Source organism: Uranotaenia lowii, chromosome 3, assembly GCF_029784155.1.
Source record: "Uranotaenia lowii strain MFRU-FL chromosome 3, ASM2978415v1, whole genome shotgun sequence".
Lineage (NCBI taxonomy): Eukaryota > Metazoa > Arthropoda > Insecta > Diptera > Culicidae > Uranotaenia > Uranotaenia lowii.
The window spans coordinates 194,856,299-194,879,867 of NC_073693.1; the positions used below are offsets into that span (position 1 = coordinate 194,856,299).

Genomic DNA, 23,569 nt, shown 5'->3' on the forward strand with positions numbered 1-23,569 from the left:
TTCCCTTGATTTTATATTCATTAGCGAAGAGAAGCCTTGTTCGCACAAATATGTTGCTTCTAAATTTTTAAACGATTCTTCATGTGAGTTTTGAAAACTTTTGTGTCTTTGACATCCAAAAAGATGACATAAGTTTAGAATTTAATACCAGCTGTGAGTAAAACACTGTTCTCCTGTCAAAGAAAAAGGTAACCATTGAAACAAATCAAGATAACCGGAAGTTTCGCCGGCTTACAGCAATAATATCGCTTACCTTTTACGCAGATAGCCGCAAAAACGAGAAACACGGCAGTGGCCATCAGTCGACTGTTGTAATCCATTTTTTGGTTTGTCGTCCTGTTGACTGTGAGGATTTAGGAACGACGAACGTTCGTTTTCGGTGATGCGGTTATGCTTTGCTGTCACTGTGGTCCAAATATTTAGGAATCGGTCACCACAACACGTTACTTTTTGCCCCCCGTCAACTCCCGCAGCAGATTTCGACAACCGGGAGCGACAAATCTACTAGTCGGTTTCCGATTGGTATCTTCCAATCTTCCGGCTGCCTGGTGTAAATGGTTCGTTCCGAGCGTTCACCTGCCTGTCTGGCTGTTTATCTGGCAAGCACGTTTTTATTTGTCCTTTGCGAGTTGGGTTTTTCCCTGCCCGGAAATGACATATCAATGGGCGGGTAGGATATCACTGGATTGGGTCCTGTCAGCACATCTGCGCCAATCCAATCGTTGCACCGTTTAACAGAGTTATTGCTTTGCACGACAAAAATTTCTCAATTTATGTCACCCGCGTCATCATTTACATATAATTAATTTTCATAAATTCAATTAGCGTCAGGTTGGCGGGCAAGGGGTGTTCACTTTTTTCTGCAGCTCTTCGGCACTGATGCTAGGGATGCTTTTTCACTTTAACACATCGACTCGCGTGTCGAAACACGCCCGCAACATGTTTCCGAAAATTCAACCGTTTGGCGATGTGTCTGTGCGCCCGGCTTATTGTGAAAGCACGCGTAAATTTTCCAAGTGGGTGGAAGATTTTCCGCTCGCACGCTGATGAGTGTATGGCGATGGCAAATCCTACGGGGAACACATTTTCGGGTTTTAGTTTGCGGTAGGATTTGTGATTTGTTGTTTCAACCTGACTTTGCCAGAAATGATTCGGAACCGGAAGAATACTGTTTCACACGCACGTCATCATCAACGCGCGTCCTACACTTTCACCCGTAAACACTCGCGCGGATTTGCTGCTTCTGCTGCCGACACCAGCCACTACTGAAATCCAAAACGCGAATAACACCTCGAGAATTGAATATGTTTTATTCACAAATTGCTGAATCTGAAATTTGATTAATTTGGAGAATTAGTTCCGGTTATGTAGGTAGAGATCCGGCCGTCATTGTTGTTGGTTGTTTGGATCGAATCAGTGACGTCGGAGCTATTTGATTATTCGATGGCGTTTCTGAGCTCAAAATCAAGGTTTCATTAGAAATAATTACTATATTTGAAACAACCGAAGGACGTGGCTTGAAAGAAAGAGTTTCACTACGCCATATGCCTCAATGTATAATAACATCGTAATTTTATTTTTTGAACAATGGAGGGAATAACGACGCGAAGTATCAAAATGATTTTTTTCTTCTTTATTCATTAAGGGGCACTCTGCTTAAGTGTACGCTTTGAAAGGTAGAATAATTAGCTTACATATTTGCTATCAGATAACACCACCGAAACATGTTAATGCTATCTACTCTGAAGCATTTTAAGGGAAAATATCTTAAAGTAGTAGTGAAAAGGTTGAAAACTTTATAACCATACTTCATTAAGGACGATAAACTGTGGTTTGATACTGAAGAATTTTGAAAACGATTGATTTAATTTTAATTTTTTTTTTCATCCCATGGTCAAGGTTGCCGAAGTTATAGAAAAATCTGTAATTTCACAGAATTTTGAGCAAATTTTCATCGCAGAATAAATAATTTTTAAATTTTCACAGATTTCACAGAGTTTTTAAATTTTGAATGGATTTTCGAAATTATATATTTTTTTAACAGTATCAAATTTAGACTTCTTACTTTGAATAAGAAAAGAATGATAAGATTAGTAATGGTAATTGATTTTGCCCAACTGAAATGTGAAAAAGACCCAATTTATCATGAATTTCCTAAGAAATTCAAGGAAATAGCATCACAGAAATCCATCACAGAATATTGGGGTAAAATCACAGAAAGTCAGAATTATTTTTCTCAAAAACACAGATTTTTTTCGGCACCCATGGTATAAGTGAGGTAGTCATTAAAAAAAATGAACATCTCTAGTAAGGCATTTATTTCACAATTTATACACGCGAGAGGCAACCTATTCGCAGTCCATGGCAGAGTCAATTAGTTGCAGTCATATTCTCAACCCATCAAGAAAACCCATGTAAGAAATTTCGGATAATTTCGTAATTTCTGTGCTTCCGTTGTTGAAAATCTGCCTGCACCAAGTAAAGTGTACCAGGCATCAGTAAAAATAACTTTCACCAATTGCTTGTAACAAAGTTATTAAAGAGCAAAAACCCTTACTTTAGTTTAGATTTTTGTTAAATTTAAGAACATTTGAAACATAACATATCATTATTGGCCAAGAACTCTTTTGATTCCATTACTAGGTAACTCATTTAGATTAATAAAAGTTTTTATCATATAAATGTTTGTATGTTTTAAATAGTTGTATGTTTTTGTATAACTAGAATAGCCTGTACGTAAACATTTTTTTAAATGTTCTTAGCTAAAAATTTATACACAGCAAAAAATGCCAAACGGTATGAATGAATTTAAGGATCTTTTTAATAGCAGTGCACAGTTAGTGGTTTGAAAGGGCAAAGAGTGAAACTTTTTTCCTAACGCCTTTATTTTTCATTAAAGCTCTAAAGTGTCTTCAGAACTATTTTTAAACTGTGACCCAAAGATGGGTCTTGACTCAAACATTCAGTCAGCGAAACTTTTTTTTGTAGAGAAGGTGTTTCTCTACAAAAAAATGTCTTCAGAACATTTGCTTCTTGAAATATGCTTCAGAACTTGAAAGTTTTGAAAAAATTTTAAACTACGACCCAGAGATGGGTCTTGACTCAAACATTCAGTCAGCGAAACTTTTTTGTAGAGAAATAAATCCAACTGTGTAAGTATAAATTTCAGGAATTAGACAAGATGAAAATTGATGTTGAAAAACATGCGAAAAAAAATTCGTCTTGTCTCCCGGTAGGACTTGATCCCACATCTTGCGCCTCTCCGGGGCCCATGTATTAACATTCTACTACAGGAGACAACCTGGCGTATGAAAGTTATACTGGTCGAGTGTCGAAGTCTATCGGAATGAAGGGAATGGTTCTCCCATGTTATCATCATCATTTTCGTGGTCTATTTCTATTCCCATCGTTTCATCTTACGGTAGTTGGACTAAAATTTGAACATTTTAAGCAGGTGGAGAGGCGCAAGATGTGAGTTCAAGTCCTACCGGGAGACAAGGCGAAAACTTGTTTCGAATGTTTTCCACATTAATTTTCATCTTATCTAGTCCCTGAAATTTCGTCTTACACAGTTGGATTCATTTCTCTACAAAAAAAAGTTTCGCTGACTGAATGTTTGAGTCAAGACCCATCTCTGGGTCGCAGTTTAAAAAAAGTTATTTAAAAGTTTCTGTGAATTTGTTTTTGTAAATTTAACCATAGTTAGATGCATGGCCGTGCGAACGGGAAGAGGGGTAAGGGCTTGACCCCCCCCCACCAATAACGATTTTTCTTGAATTTTTCTTGAAATTTTCACCGAAGTTTCGGGAAATTATTTGATCTTAAAGGATGTTCAAAAATAAGTGAAATAAGTGTTAACAAGCCAGTCAGAAGACATTTCGTTTTACGACAATCTATGACGTTCACGAATTGAAACTTATTTTTAATATTAAAGTTCGATTTGCAATTCAATTAACCATATGTAATTAAACTCTAAACTTGACATACAAAAACCCTACCTCGTCTTAAGAAGTATAATTAAACAAGAATCATTTCTACTTTAAAATTTATTCATCGAATACTAACGTGTCCTTACAAATGTTATGCTGACATGAAGTATTCTACAAGAAACCTATTTTAGTCTCAATTTTATTTTGTGTTTCTTGTTCTTCTAAATGCTTAACACGATATTTAAATGGTTTTGATAAAAAAGGAATACACAAGGAAACAAAATTTACATTTTTCCGAGGTGCATTGAATTTGAAACGAAATTTTGACTAATTTGATTGCCCTGAATCCTAATATGCAATGTTTCTATTCGGTTTTGATTTTGAATTATTTTTTATAAAATGGTTAAAATTATCAAAGAAAAATCTGCACTTTTTTGACAAAACTTTAGAACAAAAACAAAACGTTTAAAAATGAAGTTTTAAATCGAATATCAACTTTTCTATAAACTTCAAGTAATTTTGAGTGTTGTGTCAAAAGTGGTGGAAGTGTTCCATTTGTTTAATTTTCCTCATTTAACGAATTTTCAAAGAAGTTTTTAACCAAATTGAATTCACCACAATTTTTAATGCTTAAATCTTATCGTATTGCAGGTTTAAAAAATTAGTAAAATGAAATTAAGTTTTTTTTATGTTTCTTCTATAGTGTTGAAAATACCTGTAATAATATCTTACCAAATTTTCAAAAACCTTTCAATTTTACAATTTTTGATCATGCATCATCATTATCAAAATATTGCTTCTTAATTAAATGAAGTATAATAAACAATATCATATTTTTTTTTTCTTAAATGTAGGTTTGATAGTTAACCAGATTTTACTTAAAACTGCAATATTTCAAAACTCCATAACACCAAAACTAAATGTGATAGTCCAAATTTGAGTTCAGGACGCTAAACCTACCAAATCAATAATAAGTGCAGCACCATAATGCAATTAAATTTTCTATATGCGTTTTTTTAATGGAAAGACGTGTTTATTGAAACGAAAATTATTTTTCTTTATAATTCGTTTATTTGCAACGGCTCAATCCATTAGGTTAAAGGAGCCAATTTTTTTTATTTACACTGTTTACATTTCACAGCTAAAGCTAAAGTTAATAAAAGTTCAAGAAAAAGTTTACAGAATAAGATCGGTAGCTTTGAAGAATAGATAGAGTTCGAAAAGAATATTCTTCAAGAATGTTAAGGAACTAATCTTTTTCATCTTAATCTTTGGTTTTAACTTTCAAATGAATTTATCGAACTTTATTTTTTTTAACTTTTTAATAAACCGAATTTTAAAGTCAAATTGAAAGGCAAATTTTAATCCTGAATTTTTGTGTACTAAAAACATAAATCTTTAAATTTTTTCCAAATCAAATATTTTTCATTTCAAATCGCGATTAATTTCAAATCCAAAACCCCACAGCGGAATTTTTCATTCAACCCATCGGTTGAAAATTATTAAAATAAATTAACATTAATATGAATAATGAATAACAATTATTATCATTTTCTTAGCAATCAAACAGAGTTAGTTTTTGAACTGATCTGAAATTATTTTAGAATTCAGATTTTTTTTTAAATATGTGTTTTGGAAATAGTTATATCAAATTTTAAGCTTAACTGATTCATAAATATTTTTAAGCGAGTTTCTAGTTCAGAATAAGGAACATTATTTTGAAAAAAATTATCAATGACTAACCAAAAATAAAATTGATTTGAAACTTTAATTGTGATTTGTTTTGAAAATTTTTATTTGATTTTATCACATTAATTGTTTCTTGAGTTTGTGAGATAATCTTGATAAAGGAAATATCGTTAGAAATCCATTTTCTTGATATTGTGAATTTTTGGTATCATATATTTTGGCGATATTTGAGTTTCGAGACCCCCCCCCCTCCTTACGGACAGGACCTTCGCAAGGGCCTGGTTATAAGAGAATTTACATGAATGAAACCTTTGACATTTGACTAATTTATTATGATACTTCAGAGCTTAAATGAAAGACAAAGGCGCTAAGAAAAAAGTTCCACTTTTTGCCCTTTCGCAACCAAATTCTGTGTTTTCTGTGATTTCACCCAAAAATTCGGTGATGGTTGTCTGTGACGATATTCTTTTTTAAAAGACACACATCGTCTTAGCCGATTTAGGCTTACAGACTGAATAAATGACATGGACAACTTAAGATTAACATTTAATACCCAGTACCGAGATGGGAATCGAACCCATGCCATCAGTGGACCAGCGATTGCCGTCTTACCACGCTAACCACTCGACCACCGAGACGTACAAATTCCTAATAGACGTACAAATATTCCTAATGATTCATTGAAAATTCATGACCAATTAGGTCTTTTTTACACTTTATGTGAACAAAATCAATTAACTTATCATATTTTTCCAATCTGAACTTCTAAATCCAAAATTTTTGTTGCTATAAAACATTAAAATTTTGTAAATTCGTTCAAATTCTGTGCACTCTGATACAGATTCTATGATGACAATTTTTTGCAAATTCTGTTAATTTTTGTGATTTCGGCAACTTTGCCGTGCAGTGGTTAACAGATATGAATTATTTTTGTTATCCGACAGTTTGCGCCGGGAGTCTTTTATTTTCTAAAACTAATCTTTTTCTTTTGTTTCGCAACACATATTACACGGTTTTTTTTTGTATATTTTGAAAGATTTTATGCTTCGAAATACTTGAGCTTATCAAAACGCATAGAACTCTTCTTTAAATTTATTTTTTAAATATTGCAAACTTTTACTTGAAAATTTTTAAAACAAAAATTACATTTTCCTACACAAGCCTTTAAGTTGGAATTTGCTCATGTAAATGTAACATTAAAGTAATGCATCTTGATGCTTATCTTGATACTGGCCCTCATCCTGATGTTGATCCTAAATAGTCCTTATCCTAATTCTGATGTGCAACTTGCTCCTGATCCTGATACTGTTTCTAAAACTGATTTATATTCTTAATCCGAACCAGATCCTTATCCAGATTAAGATCAAGCGCAGCAAACATTTTTGTACACGGAAAAAAATTGAGTGGTTATCCCAAAGACGCTGTCATGATAATTTTACCATTTCAGTGCTATAGTATTTTCAACCACGAAAAGTATAACATCGATTTTGTAAAAGCGCGCATGAAACAATATTAAAATTACTATGTACATACCAGGTAATTTTTGATAACTCTCAATGTTTGTTGTCGAAAATACTATGGTCAAGATAATTTCATCATAATTTCTATTACAACTAACGTCCTCATAATAATTTAGACATTGTGGTACCAATTTCTATCGACAAAATACTACACACATGGTACTTTTGAGAACAAAACATATTTGACTCATAAACATCAGTGCGTATGATAATTTTACTATGGCAAACATTCTTGTTGTTTATACTAATTGATGATCATTAATAATCAAACCCGTGAGTAACCAAACAAATTTTGAGCTGCTTTCAAGTTTCATAACTTTCTTAATCTTTTTAGAGCATCGGGAGAACACACAAACATTGACCGACGTGTGTCGTAAGTATGAATTTTAATGTTTTTAATTATGTAAGAATGTATGCATGGAAATAAACAAACAAACATACATAGTAATTTTACTATTTAAATCAAGCTCCTAGCTCCTCCTAATCTTTATCATAACACATACTAGTTTCATCATGAAACATATCAATTTTACTAGGCACGAAATAAACCAATGCTTCATTTATTTGACCATTTTACGAAAACGCAGTTGAATTTACTATGCGCAACCAAATTGAGCACATGGTAAAATAGCCATGCGTAAGGTATTATAAACAACAAAACATATTTGACTCAAAAATATGGTAGCTGTTGTTCATTTAAACCACGAATCTTGTAGTTTTACTATGCTTTTTTTGTGTGTAGCTATATTCTTATGCTGTTTTGATATTTGTTCCATATACATTATAGAATGATCGTATGAAAGTTAAAAAAAATAGCATTTTCCTACCAAAGTGAGGGCAATATACATTACATTAATTTCATTTCTTTCTAAGCGACGAAAACTACACCGATTGGGCGCTATCCGACACCTTATTCGTACCTATCGGAAGAATGCAAGAGAGCGCAAGATTTTGCTCTCATAACCTTCAAATCGTTGCCAGCGACAATATTTTCCAGTTCTCTCATTGGTCATCTGGATACACTGATGGCTGCAGAGAGAACATGATGATTTTTTGTTTGTTTCGATTATAGTCGTTTTACCATCTTTTTGGCATTCGAGACTTTATATCAACGTTGCAGTTGGCGGACAGTTATTGAAAAACTTATCCGGTACAACTGTGTTCGATGTTTGCTGTTGGGCTCGAACTCGCGAACATCGGCTCAGAAGGCAACTGACTTGCCATCTGGGCTGTATCACTAGCCCTAGAACATGATGATGATTTTCCACATAAAGCCCGTGTGGAAGAAAAATCATTTCATAATTTTCAAAAATGGCAGACTTTCTAAATATCATATCCGATTTAAACTGACTTGAGACGACATTTTTACGATCTTTTCACTATGCAGTTGGAGTTGCGATTCGCAACACCATTGTCAACGACTTAAGTTATCATTTCGATATGATTTCATGTTTGCTGGGAAATTTAGATCCCTGGACCCTGGTTCTAAACCATGTTCTGATTTAGATCCTTATCTGTATGATACTTTACAGATCAGATATTGATTAGGACCCTGATTATGATCCTGAGTCTGATTCTGGTTTTGATTTTTGATCCTGATCCAGATCCAGATCGAAATTCTCATTTCTGATCATAGTCTTTTTCATGATTCTCAACTTTATTATGACCCTCGTTCTGGCCCACGACACTCATTCTGACCTTGGTTCTGATATTGATCTTATTTCGTGATGCCTTGGTTTTGAATTTCGTGATGCCTTGGATTTGAACGACAGCAACTACAAAACGGGATGACCACTATCTGGTTTTTTTTATTTCTCGATATTGAAAGCATATGAGGAAATTCAAATTAAAAAACATCATTGCATCGCAATGGACTCAGACAATAATAAAATAATGAAAATTTGACTTTTGCACGAGAAATGGGGACGTACTCTTTCACAGGGTCTTTAAATGTGTGAATTTGTATTCAAAAGTAAAAAAAACTTTGGAATTTTTTTCATGAGTTTAAAGTATCTCCCATAGTTGCACAATAAAATATTCGATACTTGAACTAAATAATGCCGCCAAAAAATATAAAATCCCTTATAACTCACGAATGCCTCAAGATACAAGTTTGCACTCTGAGAGAAAATTGTGCAAATTTCTATTTCATACGAATGCCTTGAAAAAATTTTTATTGTATGAATTTATCCACAAAAGTTCGAACCAGAATAATGTTTTTTTTGACACATCCTAATCTTTTAATATTTAAAAAATCATAATTCGCCTATGAAACGTCCTATGTAAGTGATATTTTCGGTAATGTTGCCTCAAAAACGGTTGGCTTCAACTTTGTAGAAGACAGTTTGGCTCTATCTATTCACTGGAAAAAGTTTTTAGTGTGAATCATGCAAAAATGACACGCCCTAATATTCGATTTCAGATTTTGAAGCGCATAGTTTGATGAGCATTTTTGCTGAAGACACTATTTTTGTATACCTTATAGTATCTTCGTAATTAATTTTGTCACGATAAAGTTCCGTCCTGGACCACTGTGCATTAGAGTACTAAATCAATTTTTAAGAGTTACCGAAATTGACTGTTTTGAATTCAATAAGCTTTTTAAATCAAAACCAGAATTTTTAATCCATTCCACTCCATCCAGGTATCATACCCTAAAACGATTTCAAAACAAGTTTCCAGAACGGTTTTTCAAAGAGAAAAATAACACAACTATCTACTTTTGGCTTTCAAAAGGAGATTAAAAAAAATTTTTAATGCTATTATACAACAAATTGGTGCAACCTTTTTGACATTATGTCATGTTTGTGTCACTAGGCCAATACAGTAGGTGTGCTAATATATTGTTTGATTCAGTCATCAAGCAATCAATATGACTTCGGTTGTCCAAAACAAATAAATTGCTCACTTTCCGGCGTCACTGATTTTTGCTGTTGCACTTTGAATAGTCAATATTTTAACCGCATTTTCACACGTCTCATAGTGGTCATGTTTCCATTAACCTTTCACCATAATAAAGAGGAAAAGTTTTTTTTGGCAGGGGATAATCAAAATGCACATCAAATTTCCGGTGGAACCTTTCCTGGTCGTGTTTCCGACCAACGATGAATTATGCTCTTCGGTTCAGTGGCAGCTAGAATGCGGTCTGATGTGCACGAATTCCAAACCACCAACACACGGCCGAATACCTACATTGGAAAACCGGAATCAACACATTCACTCAATCTCTGTCTCACTCACTCACAATCGGTCAAAAGTCTGTTTATGGCAGCAATAAACGGCTTATAATTACTGATGATCTCTTCGGCCGTTCGTTCGAGTGGGAGCAACTCGACACTTGCTGCGCCTGACGCTATGCAATTCGGTCAGCAACTGGAAGCACCGTGGTTGTGCAGAAGAGATCCTGGAGGGCACTTGGCTTTCGATGGCGGGGGCAACGAAGATGGCAGAGGCAACATGACTCTGCTTGCTCATTGATGGTCGTGCGAACTTGGCACCGAACGAGTATCCGATGAATACATAATCTGCAAAGAGCAATTGGGAAAAAGGAATATTTAATTAACCATTAACATATTTGATGGGGCTAGGGGCATGCGATCAAAAATGAATGAAATCAATCGTAATACCATTGAATGTATGTAGGTTCCTAGGAAGGATGCACACGAGTCCTTTTCAATAGAAGCTTGACGAATGTGTCAAAAACCAACACCAGAATCGATGATTGACGACACGAGCTTGGCAAGTGGCAAAACAAATGAATCATATTAGTCAAGCGATAATTAGACTGCTATCGCAAATACATTTGTCATCGAGCCGCTTAAAAAAGTGTCCCGTTTAGATATTAGAACATGCTTTAAATTGCACAACGAACAAATTATGCGTATCAGAATCATTTCCATATTCAATCCAAATTGTTTGAGCTACAGCTTATCAATTTTATTGAATGCTGATGAGAGAGCATTGTTAAAATGAATAAATGGAAAATTTCCACCTTTGTTAGCAGAGACACCGTATTAAAGCCAGGTTAAATGTCACAAAAATGGTAGTTCTATCAACTTTGGCCTGCAACCTAATGCTATTATTTAAAAGGCACGGTATGTATTCAACAATAAACCGCATTGTGAACCCTTCGTTTCATAAAGTTAAATATTTGCAACAATTAATGTATGGAAAAATTGAAAAATCGTATTGTACACTAGACTACTCCAAATGAACCGACTTTTGAAAAAGTTATACGCTGCAGGCTTAAATTGATCTTAGGCCTAGTACAAGATCTCATGCCAAATTTGGGCCAGATCGGACCGCGCGAAGGGGTCGCTCAACGAGCCTGAAGTTTGTATGGGATTTTGAGACATTTTTTTCGAGAGGAACATGAAAAACCAGTTTTTCATCAATAACTTATGTCTCCTTCGACCTATTTCTTTCAAAAACGGGTTTTCTTGAAGCCTGAACTATGACACATATTTCATCAGAAGGTTGCCTTTCAATTAAAGTTAAGATAAAATAGTTATTAAGCTTCAAGAATTGACTAACTTTTTTTTTTATTCATTTATTAACTGTTTTCTAGCAGTTGGATTAGTCTGAAGACTGTTGTCAACTACTCAAATTGGAGATTTCCGGATGTGCACGTGAATAACACTTCGTTTCCTTTGCCTTCTTCGGGGGTGGATGCTTAGGGTGGCCGGCTGGTGATCTTCACATTTCTACTTTGCAACAGGTGTAGGATTGGTTAGGGTAGGAAGATGGTAGGATGTTAGGAATGCAAAGCTAGAGGATAATTTCCTATCCTTTTTGCTCCCAAGAGTCCGTGTATGTAGGTTTTACCGCGCCAACGTCGCGTTGCTTTTGGTGATTGTCTTGGGAGTGCTATGCATATAATTATGTTTTGTTACGACGAAGCAAAGAGACATCGAACCCCCCGACTAACCAAACTATCTTTATACCGTAAGGCTTCGACAAGGTAGGTTGATGCCTCTAAGCTTTAAGGGTGACATTCATCACTCTTTTAATAGGGAGACTAAATAACTGACCAGGACACTCAATGTGAAATGCATGCCGGTTCATCCAATAAGGACCGATTTTAACCATTGTTGTTGCGCTCGATTCCAATTTATAATGTTTTTTCTAATATTTGAGTTTGGATGATATTCACTTGATAGTTCGAAAAGAAGGAAGGGCTGGAAAATGCTTGACAATTTAAAAAAAAATGCATAACCACTGGAGCTTAGGAACATGACTGGACGATTTGTGATGCCAATAAAAAGATTCACCTTCATTCTCTATCAAAAGAAAGCTACAGCTAATATAATAAAAACGTGAGAAAAATGCAAAAGGACCTTTTTACGAAAAATTATCATTTTATTGGCATCATCAAGCGTTGGTACATGTGTTTTCCGGTCTTAAAAATTGTTGGCGGTTGGGTCTGAGAGTAACAACCATTCTGAATACATTTTTTGAGAAAAAAAACTGATCCTGAGTTAGGTAGAAAAGATTCAAGTCCTAGTTACAAGATCTTATACCAAATTTGGGCCAGATCGGACCACGGGAAGGGGTCGCTCAACGAGCCTGAAGTTTGTATGGGATTTTGAGACCTTTTGCTCGGAAGAAACATAAAAAACCAGTTTTTCATCAATAACTTTGGTCGCTGTAATAAGGGGGCGAGCTGGCATCACTGCTTTAGTGGCTTGTAAAATTTGGTGCCCAGAAGCAAACCAGTAATTATTATTTGTAACGGGATGATTTAAAGCGAAGTGATGTTGTTTCTCAGTAAATAAAGTGTTCTCCGTTCATTGTGGGTGGAAGTAGCTGAAAGCGTTCTCGCGTTTTGTAAATATTCCGCGACTAAGAAATTTTTTCCTTCATTCGTTCCATTTTCCATATCGTTCCCCAACGTGTTCTAGCCAAAAGTGTTGCCATTAAAGATCTTTGTGTAACGTCAATGCTGTGAAAAGTTGAAAAGGGAAAGAAATTGTAATCATTTGCATCACCCCTCAAAACGTTAGCGTTACTAAATAAGAAAACGTAACGTTTATAAGCAAACGACACTACTGACGTTTGTCAGGGAATCAGTTGAAACATTAAGAAGAAGAAGGAATTATGATGATGATTTTGGGGAGAAACAGCGGAAAAGTTAAAAACAAGGTGCTGACCGACGAATTGCCTACTAAGTATTCGAAACATCTTTATCCAGAGAAGCTTAAGATAAGTAAAACCACAAAATTATTATGACTATTACTTTTTAGTTGATTACTACTTAGGAATGAGCTTTTGGATTAACATTGATTTGATATGACATTGAATGCACATAGATGTTGAATTTGCTAAATATTATGCTTTGTGATTAGATAGGTGTTATTGAATGTGTAAGGTTTTATCATAAAACAGTGACGTTTATGCCAAAACGGTTCTGCTGTGTGCATCTGGATTAAAGTTCTCTGATTAATGCACTTGCTATAAACTTTTAAATACTCTTCAAATCAAGAAGCTCCGCAAGTTCAGAACAAACCAAAAAACAAGCTTTTTAAGATCTAACGGGGAAGAAATTGAATGCTTACGGCTCTTCAAACGTTACTTTTGTTGTGAATTAAAGGTTGTTTTGTTTTTTAGGAACATGTCTTGCGACGTGTGAATTGAGGGTTGAAATGAATTGTTTTCGGTTAGAGGGAGAGGGGTGGGACGGGTTGGGAGGATGTAGGAGTAGTACTATTTGAAGAAATCGTGTTTTGGCATAAATCATATTACTTAAGGCATGAAAAACGTGTTTGCTCATCGGAATTTTAGTAATGTTAAAATGTCAAGCCCGAAAAACAATCATTGCGGATGAAGTATATCGTGGGTTTAAGTTCAAGTAACAGAAGTGAAAAGAAAACAGAAATACGATTTGAGGAAGAATTAACCGTACCTCTTCATTGATCTTCTTGCCATTATTTTTACCGTATTGATTCTTATTTAATAATGTATGATGAACAATTAGCAAGTATTCTAAAATCAATCCGAACTTATTATCTGTAATACCAGTTTTGAAAGTTATCTCAGAATTAAAAAATTAATTTGGTCCTAGAGGCTTTTTGTTAGCGAGCGACTACTGTATGTCGGTGAATGATTATGAAACTGTCAAAAATAATTCCAATTTCCATGAACTCTTACAGTGATAAACATCCAATAGTTGAACAATTTACGAAACTCGTGCATTTTTTACAAAACAGCTTATTTGTTTGCCTCCAGTTTTAATTGTTGAAATCACTTTTCGGTCAATTTAATGATTAGTTTTGTTGAAAATTAATAATTGAAACACACATTGTGATACACTACCTCAGTACGTATTCACTCAAGTTGTTGTTATGTACATATACTTAAAAATAATTTTTCGTTTCAGTTAGTTACGTAGGAATGGAGAAAGTTTGATTGAATATATATGTATATATGTGTTTTTTTTTTATTTGGGTGTTTGAAATATGTGTAAGAGAATGTTTTACCTTACTTGGAATATTTCAAATTAGTGGATTTTGGAAGATTCATACCAGTAGAATAATAAACAACAAAAGTTTAGCATGTTTGGAGGACCACGATCTTAGAATATGTTTCAAGTATTTCTTAAAAATAAAGAAGGGTGATCGCAATAATAATCAATAAAAGTTGTGAAGTTGTAACATGCTCGTCGAAATGAAAACTTGGAAAAAATCACGAGGCAAATATTTACTAAAATATGTTTTGAATAGTTTAATCCTTCAACTATTCTCAATACCAAGACATTGATTTATCACAGTTTCAGATAACGATCTTATTCCTTAGAAAATAAAATTGCATCATGTATCTATAATATGACTTAGGAGTTCCATTAGCAAATTATACTAGATAGGTAGGTTAAAAACCAGATCCATACACTTGTCAGAAGTGTTTCCAGATCGTATCCTTTTACCCACACTCCAATACAAAATTGTTTGCTAGGATGCAGAGGTGACCTCGGTCCTAATGCGCAAATTTATGTCTTTCATCCCTTTCTCTATTTTCCTAACTATCTATTGACTACTAGGACGTGGCCGGCGCCGTTATTGATGTTCAAAGAGAGAGCATCAGTTTTGTTCATTGAGAATGTGCTGTCAATCCCAGACACCATTCTTTTGACCTTTGGACAAAATTGATGGCCTCGGTCAATCACGGAGTAGCAACCATTGGCGATGTGGAATTCGTTCTACTGAGCCACGCCTGCGGTCGTGGAATTCGAAATGCATTTGTTTCAAAATAAATAAGTCCAATAAATAAGAACTCTTAACATTAAGTAAAATAAGCGAAACTGTAAAGATAATAATTATGATTGAAAAACTGTCGATATAGCATTTCGGGTTCTATGATTAAGGTGGATGTGAGTAGTCAATCAAGCTAAGCTAAGCTAAGCTAATAACTTTGGTCGCTGTAATAATATGTAATGAATACCACCGTAAAATAGTTTAGCAGATTTTTGAAGCCTAATAACTTTTTTTTATCTTCACTCGAAATGCAGTTGTTCTGTGGCGGATTCCGGAGGTTGAAGTCAGGTTCAGTAAACAAATCCTCAAAATTTATCGTGAGACAATTTAAAGCTACAATTTATTTTGGTATTAATAATAATAATAATAATCAAGCCCTATTACTCTAACTTACATTACAAGTTTCTCCCTGATTCTATTAATTTTCCGTCCAAAACCACAGTTCTTAGATGGGCGCTTAGTCCTGAATAAAATGTTCATCAAATTCTGCTTTAAGTACAATTAAAAGTGACTTACGGTAAGTTCTCAATGAGATGTACTTGAATGTTGTCAATTCAAACGGCTTCCTTCAGTCATCAACCTATTCGAATGAAATATTTTGTCTCAATGTCATTGTTTTGTTCGTATTTAACATCTACTCACGGTACGTCTTCAAATACAGTTGGTCACCACAATACTATTAGTCGACCAATCAGTCGGAACGATAATTTGTCCTATCTTAGAAAAACTAATATTAAAATATCATTCGAATTCACATTTAAAATATATTACAATTTCCTTACACGTCTCTCTAACACAATTTTTACAATCACAATGGAATTCTTGCACTAGCTCTTTTCGCTTTCTTTTATATTTCCAACGAACTATTTCCAAAATGGTACATTCGCCATTCTCTTAAAAACAACCTTTCTAAACATGTCAGCGCCCATGAACATAAACATCGCAAACAGCTGATACAATATTTTTCTAGTGTTCCCTTTATCTCATTCTGTTTTCCGCTTGTCCCGCACGGTGGTCAAAAAGTGCTTGCAACATCCTCCCCCGCGTAAGCCCTGAAGTTGACTAGCAGGGGTAAACTTCTGGGCTTACTCCTCAATAATTTCAAGCACTGCTAACTTCGCGACAGGTCTCTTCCGTTCTCCTTTGTCGGTTTTTACTGTTGCTGATCGCACCCGACCGTCAGATCCTTCAAACACCTTGGTCACCAATCCTCGTTTTCGATGATTGTCCTCCATAACGAAGACTAAATCTCCTGGTTTAATTTGTCTACTTTCGTTGAACCATTTTGGTCGTTTGTTTAGTCCCGGAAAATACTCGCGACACCATCGTTCCCACATCTTATCTGCGAGCTGTTGAGCTCGACAATATTTGCTCCTTAGTGCTGCTGCTGTTTCTACGGGATTTCGAGGTGGCAAACATTCTGCCGAGACTCCTTTTAAGAAATGATTCGGGGTTAATGCAGCCGGATCATCTATGGAATTTGTAGATACATAAGTTAATGGCCTCGAGTTGATTAAATCTTCAGCCTCAACCAGTGTTGTCAACAGGATTTCGTCTGTCAACCGACCACCGTCCAATAATGTATTTAAAGCTTCTTTCACTGAGCGAACCATTCGCTCCCATACCCCTCCCATATGAGGGGCCGAAGGTGGATTGAACGACCAACGTGTTCTTGCGTTTGTGAACGTGTCCGAACAATCTGCGTGAATTTTGTGGATTTCTGCATACAATTCTCTACTAGCTCCGATGAAATTTGTGCCATTATCCGAAAATATCTCAACTGGACTACGCCTCCTCTTCACGAATCGGCGGATTGCCATTTTGCACGACTCTGTTGTCAAGCTGTGTGCGACCTCCAAATGAACTCCTCGTGTTGTCATACACGTAAACAACGCAACCCAACGTTTCTCGCGTCTCCTTCCAACTGCAACTTCCAATGGTCCAAAATAATCAATGCCGACGAAAGAAAATGGTTCAGCTCCTGCCGCCATACGCTGTCTTGGTAAAGGAGCCATTCGTGGTATATGAGGTTTAGCTTTCCTAATCTTACACCACAAGCATTCACGGGAAACTTTTTCCACTATGGATCTCAAATTTCCTATATAGAAACGCTGACGTATCTCATTCACGACCATTTCTCTGCTACCATGAGCTGATTGTTGATGAAAATACTCGATTAACTTCCACGTAATCAGATGATTTTTAGGGAGAATGATTGGGAATTTAGAGTCGTACGCCATGTATTCTGCTGCTTCGGTTCTACCTTCCATGCGTATTACTCCGTATTCGTCCAAAAATGGTGATTTATCATACAAAGTGCTGGTTCGATCAAGTGGTATCTTCTCTTCTTTCGGTAATTTCTGATTTCTAGTCAAAGTGACGATCTCATCTCCGTATTCATCATTTTGAGCGATACGCCATAAACAGTTCTCTGCTAACATATACTCTTCTTGCCGAAGTGGAACAACAACGTTGGGAATCTTTGATTTTTTAGACATATCATCATTTGTTGGTAAAGCTTCAATCGGGTAGTTTTTCGCTAGCTTTCTGCAGTTCCCCATGTAACGATAAACTGTAGCGACCATTCGAACCAGGACATTCCAACGAGATATCTGATTTATACGATGAAACAGTCCTTCTGGCAGAAGTATCTCGTGGAATAACACTCGCGCTCGAAACTCTTCTTCAACGTTAATCAACGTTTGGCATTGATCGGGCCAATGCTCTTCCGTATCGTACAAGAAGTCAGGACCTTGAAACCAACGACTGCATGAATGGACTTCTGTTGCCTTTCCCCACTTCGTGATATCATCGGCTGGATTGTTCTTTGTCGGCACCCAACGCCAGTCTTCTGGGTTTGTTACAGATAATATTTGTCCAACACGATGCGCAACGAATTCCTTATACTTTTTGCGTTCGGATCTGACCCAAGAATATACAGCGCGAGAATCAGTCCACATTACCCTTTGGGTTATGAGGAAAGAGTGTGTTTCGCTTATCGATTTTGCCAATCGTGTGCCGAGTTCTGCAGCTTGTAGTTCTTTTCTAGGAACTGACATGTGTTGCAACGGGGAAACCTTAGCCTTAGCTTCGACGAAAGAACAGTGTATGGCTCCCTCATGTACGAATCTTAGATATGCCACACAGCCATAGGCATCTTCTCCTGCATCAGTGAAAATATGTAGCTGTACCGATTCATATGCTGAAGAGGGCATATTTCCCAAATAACATCGTGGTATGCGAACTTTCTCAATCAGTGGGAATAGACTAATCCACCTCAACCATTGCTTGAATTGATCCTCCTCCAGTTTATCATCCCAGCCGATACCACTACGCCACACGTCTTGCATTAATATCCTTCCGTGGATTAACAGTGGCGCCAGGAACTGCTTCGGGTCAAACATGCTCATAACACATCTTAGAGCTATGCGTTTTGTTGGCCATGCTCCTTCTGTCATATACGGCTCGAGATCCCTGTGCATTTCGGTGGAAAATTGAAAGGCATCTTCCTTGGGACTCCAGCTCACTCCTAGAACTCTCTCTACGTCACCACCTATTTTAATTAGCTTTACTTCACTTGATTCAGGAATCGAAGCCTCGAGTTTCTCTAGGACATTCACGGAGTTACTGACCCAATTTCTAATCTCGAATCCTCCGGCGGCGTGAACCGATTTGACACTTATTGCCCGTTCTACAGCTTCTTCCTCCGTATCTGTACTATCGAAATAATCGTCGATGAAGTGTTTGTTAACGATAGCCTCGACTGCTTCAGGACACTCATCCTTATGTTCGCGAGCATTCAGATTCTTGACAAACTGGGAAATGCAGGGCGAGCACCTAGCTCCAAATGTAACGACATCCATAACGTAAATTTGCGGTTCTTCGTAGGAATTCGATCGGTAAAGAAAGCGTTGAGCTTGTCGATCTTCTGCACGAATCTGTATCTGGTGAAACATTTGTCGTATATCACCGCCGAAAGCTATTTTCCTCTCTCGAAATCCATTGATCACAGCTGGCAACGAAGTGATCATATCTGGTCCTTTAAGCAGTTTATCATTTAACGACACTCCTTTCACCTTAGCAGCAGCATCCCAAATAAGACGAATCTTCCCAGGTTTCTTCGGGTGAGTTACGAAATTGAGTGGCAAATACCATACTTTCTCCGGCTTCGTTTCTCTAAGCTCGTTTTGCGTTATGCGATGCGCATAGCCTCTCGCTATATAATCCGCTATCTGCTCTTCAATTGCTTCCTTTACTCCCAGGTTTCGATTCATACGAGCTTCGAAACTACGCACTCGGTTCACGGCCATTTTGTAGCTCTCTGGGAAGGTTATTTTATCTTCTCTCCATAAAAGACCCGTCTCAAAACGCTCGCCTACTCGTCTTGTCGTTTTTTGTAGAATCTCTCGGGCCCGCAGATCTTCTTTCGTTTCAAGAGGTACAGGAGATACTCCAACAGCTTCGAGCTGAAAGTACTGTTTCAAAGCGTCGTTCATTTCGCGATCTGACTTGCAACATTTATCACAGTTGCAGCGATGGTGTCCCATGAAATTAACATTTGATATAACTCCTGGTCTTGGTCCATACAGTGTCCAACCAAGCTTGCACTGAACTGCTATGGGTTCACCAAGTTCCCCTACCCGGGATTCAAGCGGGGCAATCAAATGAATGTTGTTGATACCGATCAAAAGTTTTGGGGCAGACACACTATAGGTGGGGATTCTGATGTCTTCAAAATGCATGTACCTCTTTTCAAATTCAAATTCACTAAGTTCTTGCATTGGTAGGTCTAGATTTTTAACCGTTCTGGCATCAAGCAAATCATACTTCTTATCACTTCCTTTACCAGAAATCTTAAGAGTCAACTTTGACGATTCATTTTCAGTGGAACTCATTCCATTGGCCCAGGACATTTGTAATGGTTCTTGTTCTCCTTCCGCTCCTAACTGATTTGCTAATTCGTTGTCTATCAAAGTGATGGAAGAACCCTCATCGATAAGAGCCAATACATGGACTTGCTTCTCCAAACTGTATAGGGTTACTGGCATTATCCGATAGAGAACTGAGTGATCTGAACGATGATGGTTGTTACAATTTCTGATAGCGTATGTCCCCTCAGTTGGTTCCCAATGTAACATTGGGTGATGCCTTTTTTGGCACTGGTTGACGTTACATTTTCGCTTTGAAAAACATTCTCTTCCACCGTGATTGAAAAGGCATAAAGGGCATAATTGTAATCGGTTCGTAGTACTCCATCTTTCTTCTAAGTTCAACTTCAAAAACTCGTTGCAGTTTCTTCCGAAATGTCCGGGTTTCTTGCAAACTGAACAGCTGCGGTCTAACGTCACGGTCCGAATAGCTCCGACAGCTTGTTGGTTTTTCTGCATATCTGTTGTCGATTCCCTTTGAGTACACGTACCACAATGATCGTGTGGCTCGGCAACCGTCAAATTCACAAGTCCTTTGGTTCCGAATTTCTCCCGTTTCTTTCCTTTTATAACGTCATCTGCACCAAACTGCTCAAACGTACCTTCCAACGCTTTATCGACTAGCTCCTCCATAAAATTTCCGAAAGTTTCCAAGTCAACCACAGACCAGCGACGTTTAAACTCAACCCATTCCATAACGTAACACGGAGGGAGCTTCTGCACAAGACTCTTCATAAGGATTGGATTTTTAAGATGGTCGAAAAGTTTAGCCGCTTTCATATGTTCAGTAAACTCTTCCACAGCACTGCCGAATTCGATCAAAGATTCTAAATCTTCCGAACTGGGTCCCGAAAGGCGTTGTATACGATAAGCTAGCATAGTGGATAATATTTCAGGATTTCCAAACCTTTTGCGAAGCTTTTCGATAATTTTCGGAACGTTCTCTGGAAGCAGCAGACGGTTGCGTACTGTTTCAAGTGCTTTCCCCAACAATGCTTCTTGAAGCCTAACCAAATTCTCTGCGTCAGTGAAACCACAAGATTCATTAGCTTGCTCGTATGCACTTATGAACATTGGCCACTCTTCTGGCCTTCCTGAGAACTTGGGCAACGTTTTGGGGTACACTTGTCTAGCAGCTATCTGGAGATGTGTTGGAACCTTTTGAATTGCAGGCAACCTTTTCCTCATAACACCACATGGAGCCTCGAAATCACTTACTATGCTGCTAATGCTGCCTGGAATCGATTCACGACAAGCCCGGTTTGATTTAGGTTTCGCTCCTGATGATCGCTTTCTGTTTTCGTCTTGATTCATGGTCGATTGTTTTGCTTGAGCAGGAAGACTAACTGAGTGTTTTGATACTGCAACCGAATCCTCGAGATGTTGGTTTTCCTGACCGGCATTCCATGCTTCTACCTTCTCCAGAAAATCATCTGCATCTCCTTCGCCGGAATCATCTTCGCTTGAATCACTTGTTTCTTCAACGAGCCTCTCTTGTACGTGCCTAGATTCCATTTCTTCTCGTTCACGTTGAACCGTTTTTAGCTTATGTTCCAACAACTTAAGCTCAATTTCTTCTTCTTCCATTTTTTTCATACTAATTTCACGCAGTCGTTGCAGTTCTCGCTTAGCTGCCTCGCGCACTGAACTTTTGGACGACTCACTTCCACTTTTTCGCATCTTACTCTCACTTCGCGCTTCAATTGTACCGGGTAAATGACCACCGTTTGACAAAGTATTTGACAATCTACTTTTAGAACCTGAATCTTGGGCAGATTTCTTGTTTCCTGATTTAATTGCTAAAGCTTCCTTCTGTCGTTTGCTTTTACTATTACTAAGCTTCTTGTTCGTAGTTATTTTCGACTTACCGACTGCAGGCTCTTTACTACCTTTCTTTTTGGCTGCCCTATGCGGTTGGCGACGAGTGGCGGTTTGTCCAGCTGCTCCAAAGGATTCCAGGAGTGATGGCTCTGAACAAATACATTTGTTGCAAAACCAAAGAGTACCCTCGACGTCCTCTTCATCTACGTTCACGCAGCAAAAATGGTACCACTCTTCACATTTATTGCAGCGAACACTGGAGTCAAAGTCGCTACCTTGGTCACAGCACGGGAACTGGTAATCTTCGGCCATTCTTGTCGCCATTTGTAATCTTTAAAAATGTTCTGTGGCGGATTCCGGAGGTTGAAGTCAGGTTCAGTAAACAAATCCTCAAAATTTATCGTGAGACAATTTAAAGCTACAATTTATTTTGGTATTAATAATAATAATAATAATCAAGCCCTATTACTCTAACTTACATTACAAGTTTCTCCCTGATTCTATTAATTTTCCGTCCAAAACCACAGTTCTTAGATGGGCGCTTAGTCCTGAATAAAATGTTCATCAAATTCTGCTTTAAGTACAATTAAAAGTGACTTACGGTAAGTTCTCAATGAGATGTACTTGAATGTTGTCAATTCAAACGGCTTCCTTCAGTCATCAACCTATTCGAATGAAATATTTTGTCTCAATGTCATTGTTTTGTTCGTATTTAACATCTACTCACGGTACGTCTTCAAATACAGTTGGTCACCACAATACTATTAGTCGACCAATCAGTCGGAACGATAATTTGTCCTATCTTAGAAAAACTAATATTAAAATATCATTCGAATTCACATTTAAAATATATTACAATTTCCTTACACGTCTCTCTAACACAATTTTTACAATCACAATGGAATTCTTGCACTAGCTCTTTTCGCTTTCTTTTATATTTCCAACGAACTATTTCCAAAATGGTACATTCGCCATTCTCTTAAAAACAACCTTTCTAAACATGTCAGCGCCCATGAACATAAACATCGCAAACAGCTGATACAATATTTTTCTAGTGTTCCCTTTATCTCATTCTGTTTTCCGCTTGTCCCGCACGGTGGTCAAAAAGTGCTTGCAACAGCAGTATTCGGATGAAATATTTTTCATAATATAAGCTTTTAGAAAAATTGTTTTTGAAAGAAATCGGCCGGCGGGAACTAAAGCTATTGATGAAAAACTTTTTTATTGGCATCACAATTCACAAATCGTCCAGTCGTGTTCCTAAGCCCCAGTGGTTATGCATTTTTTTTTAATTGTCAAGCATTTTTCCGCCCTCACTTCTTTCCGAACTATCAAGTGAATATCATTCAAGCTCAAATATTAGAAAAAAAAAACTTTAAAAATTGCAATCGAGCGCAATCGGTCATTATTTGACGAAACGGCATGCATTTCACATT

The 23,569-nt window shown here is 36.8% G+C and overlaps 2 protein-coding genes across 2 annotated transcripts in view; both read right to left on the reverse strand.

The window, feature by feature from the left end:
- Positions 1 to 10,659, reverse strand: part of LOC129758141 (B-cell receptor CD22) — a 504,009-nt gene extending 493,350 nt beyond the window's left edge. The window contains exons 1-2 of the mRNA XM_055755606.1: positions 10,431 to 10,659; positions 254 to 1,329 (exon numbers count right to left, since the gene is read on the reverse strand). Coding sequence (XP_055611581.1) covers positions 254 to 320 — 67 coding nt within the window. The 5' untranslated portion in view covers positions 321 to 1,329; positions 10,431 to 10,659. The remainder of the gene's footprint in view (positions 1 to 253; positions 1,330 to 10,430) is intronic.
- Positions 10,660 to 16,469: 5,810 nt separating this feature from the next.
- LOC129752970 (uncharacterized) lies at positions 16,470 to 23,247 on the reverse strand. The gene is made up of 2 exons (XM_055748761.1): positions 22,613 to 23,247; positions 16,470 to 22,551 (listed from the first exon to the last, which is right to left on the reverse strand). Exon 2 carries the CDS (start codon positions 22,455 to 22,457, stop codon positions 16,470 to 16,472), a length of 5,988 nt encoding a protein of 1,995 aa, XP_055604736.1. The 5' UTR covers positions 22,458 to 22,551; positions 22,613 to 23,247.
- Between the last annotated feature and the right edge of the window lie 322 nt (positions 23,248 to 23,569).